The following is a 10,483-nucleotide window of genomic DNA, read 5'->3' as shown; positions in this document are numbered from 1 at the left end:
AGAGGAGAGGGAGAGGGAGAGGGGAGAGGGAGAGGGGAGAGGGAGAGGGAGAGGGAGAGGGGAGAGGGAGAGGGGAGAGGGGAGAGGGAGAGGGGAGAGGGAGAGGGGAGAGGGAGAGGGAGAGGGAGAGGGGAGAGGGAGAGGGAGAGGGGAGAGGGGAGAGGGGAGAGGGAGAGGGGAGAGGGAGAGGGGAAAGGGGAGGGGGAGAGGGAGAGGGGAGAGGGAGAGGGGAGAGGGAGAGGGAGAGGGAGAGGGGAGAGGGAGAGGGAGAGGGAGAGGGAGAGGGAGAGGGGAGAGGGGAGAGGGGAGAGGGAGAGGGGAGAGGGAGAGGGGAAAGGGGAGGGGGAGAGGGAGAGGGAGAGGGGAGAGGAGAGGGGAAAGGGGAGGGATAGGGAGAGGGGAGAAGGAGAGGGGAGAGGGAGAGGGGAGAGGGGAGAGGGGAGAGGGGGAGAGGGAGAGGGGAGAGGGAGAGGGAGAGGGAGAGGGGAGAGGGAGAGGGAGAGGGGAAAGGGGAGGGGGAGAGGGAGAGGGAGAGGGGAGAGGGGAGAGGGGAGGGGGAGAGGGGAGAGAGGAGAGGGAGAGGGAGAGGGAGAGGGGAGAGGGAGAGGGGGAGAGGGGAGAGGGAGAGGGGAGAGGGAGAGGGAGAGGGAGAGGAGAGGGAGAGGGAGAGGGGAGAGGGAGAGGGGAGATGGGAGAGGGGAGGGGGAGGAGAGGAGAGGGAGAGGGAGAGGGAGAGGGAGAGGGAGAGGGGAGAGGGAGAGGGGAGAGGGGAGAGGGCAGATGGGAGAGGGCAGAGGGGAGAGGGGAGAGGGCAGAGGGGAGAGGGGAGAGGGCAGAGGGGAGAGGGCAGAGGGGAGAGGAGATGGAGAGAGACACCATGGCACCAAAGCTTCCTCCAATGTGGCTGGGGCTAGGCTTGAACCTGGGTTGCAGGGATGGTAAAACAGTGCACTGCCCAAGTGGATTCTTTCTCTCGTCCTCTTTTCTTTTGCTTTTGCTGAGTAATTTAGTAGAGTTTTACAAGAGAATAAGACTAAGGGAAACAGCTCCACACCATACCCACCACTGAAGCTCTATACGCCTCACCCAAGGATAAACGCAATTGTTCACACAAAGTCTTAGAGAGAGAGGGGCTGGCTAACACTTTTTAAAAATGACTATTATTATCTTTTTAAAAAAACTTTTATTATTATTTTGCGAGTTCAAATAGAAACTAGCTTTCCAAGTTAAAGTGTCACCTGTGGACATTTATCTTATATAAACAACAGCGTCATCTGCATTTCCAAGACTAACCTCAATTCCGAAATGGCTCCCCATGATCTTGGCCTCCATATTCTAATCCTGTCTTTCTTTTCAGATAGCCTGAAAATGTTAAGGGGCACAGTGCATAATGAAGACTTTTCCTATTAAAATTTTGTTATTTTATTTCAGAGACAGTTTTTTTTTTTTTTTTTAATCTAAGTGAGTTACTTTGGTCTCTAAGTGGTGGTGGGGGGGATAACTGGACATAGAATGGAATCCCTACTGTCCAATTTTAACGTCTGCCTTGGTTCAAAAGTGATTAGAAAATGTAAGTCAGAACTAGAGACATCTCTCCCCCTCTATTTCCCTCTCTCTCTCTGTCATAATCACTGGGGTTTCTTCACTTTGGGTTGATATTTTCAGATATAGATAGATAGACAGACAGCTGGTTGAGTACACATGTTACAATGCACAAGGACCCAGTTCAAGCCCCTGGTCCCCACCTGCAGGGGGAAAGCTTTGCAAGTGGTGAAGGAGGGCCGTGGTGTCTCTCCATCTCTCTCCCTATCATCCCCTTCCCTGTCAATTCCTAGCTGTCTCTAGCCAATAAATAAATAATTTTTTTTTTTTAAGTAGTAACTTTAAAAGAAGAAGAAGCAGCAGTTTCTTTCACTGCAGTGGGGGTTGGGATTGAGCTTGGGTTAAGCACATGGCAAACAGAGGACACTCTGCACGTGGATTCACTGGCCCACGCAGGCACTCCCCCAACCCCTGTGTTTCCCCCAACCCCTGTGTTCCGCCGTTTTCCACTGTGATTTCAGAGTCAGTGATCAGGAAAATCTGCTCGGCCGGAAAGCTGTGCTAAGAAAGAATGTGAGGTTCATCTGCTTTCTCAAAGGTGCTGGGCTGTATTATCTGTTACCAAAGTGTTTTTGCTGGTCTGTTGGAACTCCAGCCCCTTCTAACTTGCAAAAAAGTTAAAATGTTGCTGATTTCCATGGCATATGCTTTCCAAGCTCCACAAAAAGGAAGTACCATTGGCTGGTCACATCCTCCGCCCCAGACCCTGTGTTTGTCCTCAGCGTGGCTCTGAGGAGCCCTCCCATAACCTTGAAACAGAAGAGGACCCGCCCAGGGCCCCGGTTCCGGAGACCAATGCAATGTCTCACACAGATAAAATTATCTGGCCCACTGGCCCATCACTCATGACAGCAAAGATCCACGGAACTCCATTCGATTCACTGGACAGATCCTGGCACCTATCTAGCAGGGAGGGGTAGCGTAAGAAACTAAAATCTTAACTTATAAGTCAGCCTGCTTTTCAAAGAGAGTTAAATGATCACTCAGCTCTGAATACTGCTTCTGCAGGAGTTAACTGGAAGGAGTGCAGGTAGCAGTTCACAGGCCAGATCATTCCCATTTGAGAAATTCCTCCAGCAGCAATCAGCCTCAGGACAGCTTGTGGTTGCGATATGGTGTGATGTGCAGGGAGGACCACTAGGTGGCGCCCTGGATCTGTTTACTGAGGCTTGTTTAGGCCTTGCTGACTGTATTTTTTAAAAAATGAGCATCTCCGCTTGTTAAAAGACCATTTCTCCCAGTAGAAATGGTTACTAGCTGGTCCTTCTAAATTTTCAGCTCTCTGATGCAAGCTCATTGGCTCACTGGAGCCGCTTCCAGCATCAGAAATAATTACTAAATGGCCCTTCCAATTCGTCATCTCTGCTAAAACAGCCTGCTAGTGGTCTCAGATGAAGGATTAAAATTGAAGACAGACACAGACTCTCTCTCTCTCTCTCTCTCTCTCTCTCTCTCTCTCTCTCTCTCTCACACACACACACACACACACACACACACACACACACACACACACACACACACGGAAAGACAAAGGTAAAGGGCAATTACTTTCAGTTATTGCTTTTTTGGGGGTAGGGGCGCATGGGAGGATGGCACCTAGGCCTCTTGTATGCATAATTTTACCATTCCTGGGGTGATTTTTTTTTAACTTTTCTTCTCTAAGAAGCATTATTCTACTTCAGAGAGAGGGAGATATAGAAAGAAGGAAAAATCAGAAGCCAGGTGGTGGCACAGCAGGTTACGGGCAGGCACATAGTATGAAGCACACGGACCAGTGCAAGGATCCCAGTTCGAGCCCCCGGCTTCCCATCTGCAGGGGAGTCGCTCACAAGCAGTGAAGCAGGTCTGCAGGTGTCTTATCTTTCTCTCCCCCTCTGTCTTCCCCTCCTCTCTCCATTTCTCTCTGTCCTATCCAACAAGGCATCATCAACAACAACAATAACCGCAACAAGAAAGAACCAGAAATCCAAGTGACACCATCTAATGAGAAAGAAAAGCCGAACCTGGTGAGATGTCAGCAACTCAGGCTCCTCTGTCAGGCTCTCCATCAGGTCTGGAGAGCAGAACCTGCTGAGGACGTGCTGAAAGGCACATGTCTCCAACTCATTCTTGGCTGCTTCAATATGACGTACGAATAAGAGAGGCTGGGGAGTCCGGTGGTAGCGCAGCGGGTTAAGCACATGTGGCACAAAGCGCAAGGACCGGTGTAAAGATCCCGGTTCAAGCCCCGGCTCCCTACCTGCAGGGGATTCGCTTAACAGGGAGTGAAGCAGGTCTGCAGGTGTCTGTCTTTCTCTCCCCGTCTCTGTCTTCTCCTCCTCTCTCCATTTCTCTCTGTCCTATCTAACAACGATAATAGCTACAACAACAATAAAAAACAACAAGGGCAAAAACAGGGAGAATAAATTTTAAAAATTAAAAAAAAAAAGAAAAGAGGCTGGCTGGGTGATATTAAAATGAAAAACAAGTGTAGACCTGCAGAATTCTGAGATTAATTAGCACAAAGTTACAGAGAAACATGATGGTGTAACAGCTAGAATGGAAGGCAAGCAGGAACAAAACTATAGGTTCTGTTTAATACCAGCTAAGTTCTAGTTTGCCAAATACACACACAGAAAAAAAAAGGGGGGGAATAAGAGAGACACGGAAGGAAGGAAAGGGGAGGGAGGAAGAAGATCTTATTGGCAAAACTAAACAAGACAAAATTTTAAGGAAAATATCAACTGTATAAATCTCATGATTTAATTGTGGGAAACATTCAATGCAATGTTGACATGACATCCATGGATGTAAGTAATCCAATTACAAACCCAATAATAAAATTCACCCACAGTTGCCATCATCCATTTAACCCAAAGAGAACTATAAGCATCTTTGGGGCAGATTGCATGAAGTCTAGAGGCATTTCGGACTAACTTCACTCGGTTAGACTTAAATCAGAATTGAATAAACAGACTCAGTATTAGTCACACTTGTGCAACTTATTCCACGGCACGGCAGCCAGAAGAGAGATCCATGTGATGCTGTTCAAACCAGCTAAACATCTGGGAGATGTGGCAACTATCCTGTGAGACACAAGGGGACCCCACGCTCAGAGAGGACAACAGTTCTGTGGCTGAGGTCAGGCCCGCGGATGTTGGAAGGGGAGAGCTTACTGAAGACAGTTTACTTACAATGAAGCCAAGTTTCTTATAATCCCGTGTGTACATGGACTTGCGCTTCTCCATGCTGCCACTGCTGTTATTAGGTTCAGACTCTGCATCAAAAGCAATTCTTCGAAGTTCAAATATAATGTCCCTCTGAGCCTGAAGGGGTTGAGAGTAAGAAAACAAGGAAGGGAGGAAGGAATCAGATGCCTTCATGGTGACACTGCATAGACTCTCTTTGTCTCCAGAGTCGAAATGAATCAATGCTTCAGTGTACAGAAAAAAGAGGCAAAGGATAGTCTAAGTGAGAACCTGTTTGCATGCCTCCTCCGTCTCTTCCTCCTGCCACCACTCTCTCTGCCCTGCCTGAATGCCACAGTTACCTTCAAATCCAAGTTGTTCCGAATGTGGAGAACTGACTAGTTGATTCCAAATCAAAGTCCCAAATTTGGAAAAAGGTCTGTGGCTCATGGAAGTCAAGTCAAAGGAACTGGGAGGACTGTGTTGTCAGAGGAAGTGAGAGACACACAAGGCTTGCACCCAGCATGCCAAGTGATAAGGAACCTTAAACCCCAATACCAAGTGACCTCATGAAAAGATACTCTTTTTAAACAAATTGTATTATCCTTATGTATTTATCAGATAGAGACAGTCAATAATCGAGAGGGCAGGGGAAGACAGAGAGGAAGAGAGACAGAGAGACACCTGCAGCCCTGCTTCACCACCCGCAAAGCTTTCTCCCTGCAGGTGGGGACCAGGGGCTTGAACCTGGGTCTTCGGGTATTCTAACATGTGCACTGAACCAGGTGCACCACCTCCTGGCCCCCCAAAAATACTCTTAAAAGGGTCACTCTCGGGGAGTCGGGAGGTAGCGCAGCCGGTTAAACACACGTGGCATGAAGTGCAAGGACCGGCGTAAGGGTCCCGGTTCGAGCCCCTGGCTCCCCACCTGCAGGGCAGTCGCTTCACGGGCGGTGAAGCAGGTCTGTAGTTGTCTCATCTTTCTCTCCTTCTCTCTGTCTTCCCCTCCTCTCTCCACTTTTCTCTGTCCTATCTAACAACGAAGACAACAACAATAACAACAACAACAAGAATAATAACTACAACAACAATAAAAAACAAGGGCAACAAAAGGGAAAATAAATCTAAAAAAATATTGTAAAAGGGTTACTCTCATGCCACAAATGTTAACACGAGAAGAATAATCAAAGGAAGGGTTTCCAAGCAGGGTTGCTCTCCACTAAGATACACTGCCTTTCTACCCTTGAAATGGGAAAGAGATAGTCTCCTATCTCTGGGGTGGTGACGGTTGGCCTTAACCACTGTGCAAGGCAGGTCAGATGGTCTCTCCAAGCCTCTCCATCACTCTCAACCGCAGGGCCTCAGGCCATGCATGAAGCATTGCGGCCTTTACACACTTCACATGCGCAGCTCACATCTGTAACCCATCAGGCCCTCACGTGCCAATAATGAGTGTTTTCTTTTCCAAGCTGCAGCGCCTGTTTGAGCTGAAAATGCGCTACAGCGAGGCCTCCAGCTGTTTCCTCTCACAAGTTGTACTCCTCAGTCAAGTGTCCCCAAAGCCTTTTGGATGGAGACGCAACCTACAGCCTACCCTGTACAACTCCCATGGACTAGAGAAAATCATAGCAAACAACACAGCGATAAAAATGCAGTTTCAGAAGTCAGGTTTAACTTGGGATCCCACCCCCCGAGACTGATCGCTGAAAGTTTGTTCCGCCTATCTCAACCTGCAGGCCTGATAGCACACTGAGCTGCCAGGTGGCGCTAGGTGTCTGGGCATTTGACTACAAAGCTGTAACTACTGCAGCTCTTAGAGCCAAGATCTATGGCTCTGTGGCATGAAGCTTTCTTAACCAATAGAAAGGGGCACACATATACTTAATGTGTAATGAAAACATTCATCGGGGGCCAGGCAGTGGTGCACCTGGGTAAGCACACACAGCATGAAACACAAGGATCCCAGTTTGAGCCCCCGGCTCCCCACCAGCAGTGGGGACACTTCACAAGTCTGCAGGTCTTCACAGGTCTGCAGGTGTCTTTCTTTCTCCCTCTCTATCTCCCCTTTCTCCCAATTTCTCTCTGTCCTAGCCAATAAAATGGGGGAAATGTCTATCAGGAACTGTGGATTTATAGTGCAGGCACCAGGGATAACCCTGGAAGCAAAAATAATGGTAACAATAATCTATTATATTCTCTGATCCTGTATGCACCTAAATATTAAATTCTTGTCTCCATGTTCTGAGAGAGTTGTAAAATAATAATATTATCATCTAAAAAACTTCTGTTTTTTTTTTTTTTTTTTTTTTTTTGCCTTCAGGGTTATTGCTGGGGCTCAGTGTCTGCACCATGAACCCACTGCTCCTGGAGGCCATTCCCCCCTCCTTTTGTTGCCCTTGTTGTTGTAGCCTTGTTATGGTTATTATTGTAATTGTTGATGTCGTTCATTGTTGGATAGGACAGAGAGCAATGGAGAGAGGAGGGGAAGATAGACACCTGCAGACCTGTTTCACCGCCTGTGAAGTGACTCCCCTGCAGGTGGGGAGCCGGGGGCTCAAACCAGGATCCTCACGCCAGTCCTTGCGCTTTGCGCCACCTGTGCTTAACCCGATGCATTACCACCGGACCCCCTAAAACTTCTGGTTTTTAAAGCAAACCCAGAAAATACACTTTTCCTCTTTTCAATAAAATTTGATTTACTATTATCATACTATGTGAATGTCAGGATTGCAATGTCATACTTTGGTATGTGTGTACATGTATCACTGTGCCCACGACTACTTCTAGTGTCATTCATTCCTTCGCATACCTCTCCCAGCAACGCTAGTTCTGCTGTCAAGGGAGCACTGACCTGGTCCTGGGGGTCCATCTTCGTCATCATCCTGTCTTCCAGGAGGTTGAAGGTAAGCACTTGAAGCACGTAGAGCTGGTGTGCCATTTCATTGTTGATGGCCCGCTGAGCTCGGATCACGTGCTGGGGAGAGGATTCACAGAGGAAAAAAGAAAAGAAGAAAGAACAGAGAGTACAAGTTATCCCCCATCCCTCATCCTTATCTCAAGGACAAACACAGAATTTCCCGGTTCAGAAGAAAAGTGAGGGCGTGGTGTCTGTGGAGTTTGCTTTCAACTCCGTGACCCTATATGGTGCTGAGATTTTAGAGTAGAATCCAGGAGAAGACTCGCTGTGTTGAAGGGAGGAGTGCGACAGTGGAAGGCGCTGAGAAGGCATGCTGATCGCAGCCTTGTAAGTCAAGAGAAGCATATGCTAGAAAGAGAATATCCCATTGAAGAAAACTGAATTATCAGACCAGAAAGTTGGGTAGCGGGTAGAGGAAGTGTTATGTCATGTGTTCAACCCAGGGTCAAGTCCCAGGACCATCTGTGAGCGGCTTTGTTGCCATAAGTATCTCCAATGCTATGGTGACTATCCCTTTCACTGTCTGTCTTTCTATCTGAAAGAAAAAGTCACCTAGAGGGAGTCAGGCAGTAGCACAGCTGGTGAAGCGCACGTGGTGCAAAATGCAAGGCATAAGGATCCCAGTTCGAGCCCCCGGCTCCCCACCTGCATGGGGGATCACTTCATGGGTGGCGAAGCAGGTCTGCAGGTGTCTGTCTTCGGCTCCCCCTCTCTGTTTCCAGCCCCCTCCCAATTTCTCTCTGTCATACCCAAAAACAATAGCAGCAATGACAGCAATAATAACGACACCAACAAGGGCAACAAAATGGGAAACATGGCCTCCAGGAGCAGTGGATTTGTAGTGCAGGCACTGAGCCCCAGCGATAACCCTGGAGGCAAAAAAAAAAAAAAAAAAAAAAGAAAGAAAGAAAAAGAAAAAAAAAAGTCACCCAGAGAAACAAGGCCCTGAGTCAAAAATAAAAAAATAAAAGTAAAGGACACATTTTTCAGTAAAAGAAAATCTAGATGGTTACAACAGAAGCACTCTTGCATGCAACAGAAAAATCACTGTGCATTTTGGTGGGATGCAATTTGGCCATGATCTTACTTTAGGCCTTTCTTTGACAAGACAGTCCACTTACATAAACACAGAGAAAATTCGAGAAGCAACACACACAGGCAAAGTTCTTATCAGGTGTGTAGATAATCCACTCTGTGTCTGAGGCTCTAGCATCTGTGCACGTCAATCCCATCTGATCGCAAAAGCTAAGTGGGACCAGGCTGGGTTAGTAACTGGATGGAGACTATTCACTATGCAAACCACACAGAGATGGTGCTACCACCATCACTACGATGCAGTAAGGGAACGTGCCTGCATTCCTGTCCTCTCCTGCTAGCAATTCAATGGGAAGCCAAGTGACCGTCCTTCATAGAAAACAAAATCAGCCTGAGAGACCGTCTGCAAGATGGCGACTTGGAGGCGGCCTGTGACCTAGGATTCGCCGGACAGGGTAGCACACTGGGCCATCAGCAGGAGGGTGAATAAGGGGTCCTAAGTGTGACACCGAGGAGGGGTCCTACAGCTCGCTTTGGGGTTAGAAAACAGAGGAAAAACAAAATCAGAGAAGAAGGTATGTAAAAAGAGTAGCAGCAGAAGACCGTGTGGGTCTCTGCACAACCACGGCTGGGTCTGAAACGGGATTCGACTCAATATGTGACACACACCCTCTTCGGCAGACACTTTGGTGGTGCATTAAAAAATGTCAAATGCCTGGTTAATATGGTGAAAATAACCATTCAGATCAGTTATTTTGAATATGCTAGACTCTCTGTTTTGGGGTTTTTTTTTTTCGTGATCTCTACGTGGACTTTTCTCTAGGTTTCAAGCTGGCCTGCTCCTGGACGCTACACTCTGACAGTGAGCACAACACGGATACACATGGAGCACAGCCATGGAGAACTTGGGGGAAAGGGACCCAGAGTTCTGTCGCGTGTCAGCATGTGTCTTATGCATGAGGCCCTGAGTCGGGTTCTCAGTGGCCACGTGAGAGTGAGAAAGCTGGGGGTGGGGGTGGGCTTCAAGCTTATGCTATAGTAGGGATCCTTGTCTCTCGCCTGAAGAAGAAAACAAACAAAAAAGAAGATCTGAGCTCACATTCTGTGGTAATGAGTAGGATCATTCCAACTGCCCCAGATCGACCCTCAAGTAGATCTTCCTCAAGTGGAGCATAGTCTGGATTCACCTGTCAATGCCCATGTATAGCGGGGAAGCAATTACAGAAGCCAGACCTTCCACCTTCTGTATCCCACAATGACCTTGGATCCATACTCCCAGAGGGATAAAGAATAGGAAAGTTATCAGGGGAGGGGATGGGATACGGAGTTCGGGTGGGAATTGTGCAAAGTTGTACCCCTCTTATCCTATTGTTTTGTCAATGTTTCCTTTTTATAAATAAAAAAAAATTATATAAAAATTTAAGAGTGGGCTGGGACAGTGGCTCAGAAAGAGATCACACGTCTTATGGGTTTATTCTGGTTTTGCATTTTTAAAAAAAGAGGGAGGAGAAAGATTTAGGGGCCGGCTGTTGGCACACGTGGTTGAGCGTGCGTGCTGAAATCAATGGACAAGGGCCTGAGTCAGAGCCCCCAGCTCCCATCTGCAGGTGGAAAGCTTTCTTCAAGTGGTGAAGCAGGGCTGCAGGTGTCTCTGTTTCTCTTTCTCCCTCTGTCTCTCTCTCTCTCTCTCTACCTCCCCACTCCCCCTAAATTTCTGGCTGTCATTATCCAATAAAGAGATAAATAAAATAATATAAGAGAT

The 10,483-nt window shown here is 47.8% G+C and overlaps 1 protein-coding gene across 2 annotated transcripts in view; it reads right to left on the bottom strand.

Annotated features, from left to right (window-relative positions):
- Positions 1–4,373: 4,373 nt before the first annotated feature.
- Positions 4,374–10,483, bottom strand: part of LOC103124484 (engulfment and cell motility protein 1) — a 131,892-nt gene continuing 125,782 nt past the window's right edge. The window contains exons 13-14 of one of the 2 annotated variants that reach the window (XM_060195863.1): positions 7,621–7,743; positions 4,374–4,907 (exon numbers count right to left, since the gene is read on the bottom strand). In XM_060195863.1, the coding sequence (XP_060051846.1) occupies positions 4,584–4,907; positions 7,621–7,743 (447 nt within the window). In that variant the 3' untranslated portion in view covers positions 4,374–4,583. The remainder of the gene's footprint in view (positions 4,908–7,620; positions 7,744–10,483) is intronic. The other variant, XM_060195864.1, reaches the window with a different exon arrangement.

The sequence above is a fragment of the Erinaceus europaeus genome, chromosome 8 (assembly GCF_950295315.1).
Source record: "Erinaceus europaeus chromosome 8, mEriEur2.1, whole genome shotgun sequence".
NCBI classification, from domain to species: Eukaryota; Metazoa; Chordata; class Mammalia; order Eulipotyphla; family Erinaceidae; genus Erinaceus; species Erinaceus europaeus.
This window is presented reverse-complemented; position numbering and strand designations above follow the sequence as displayed.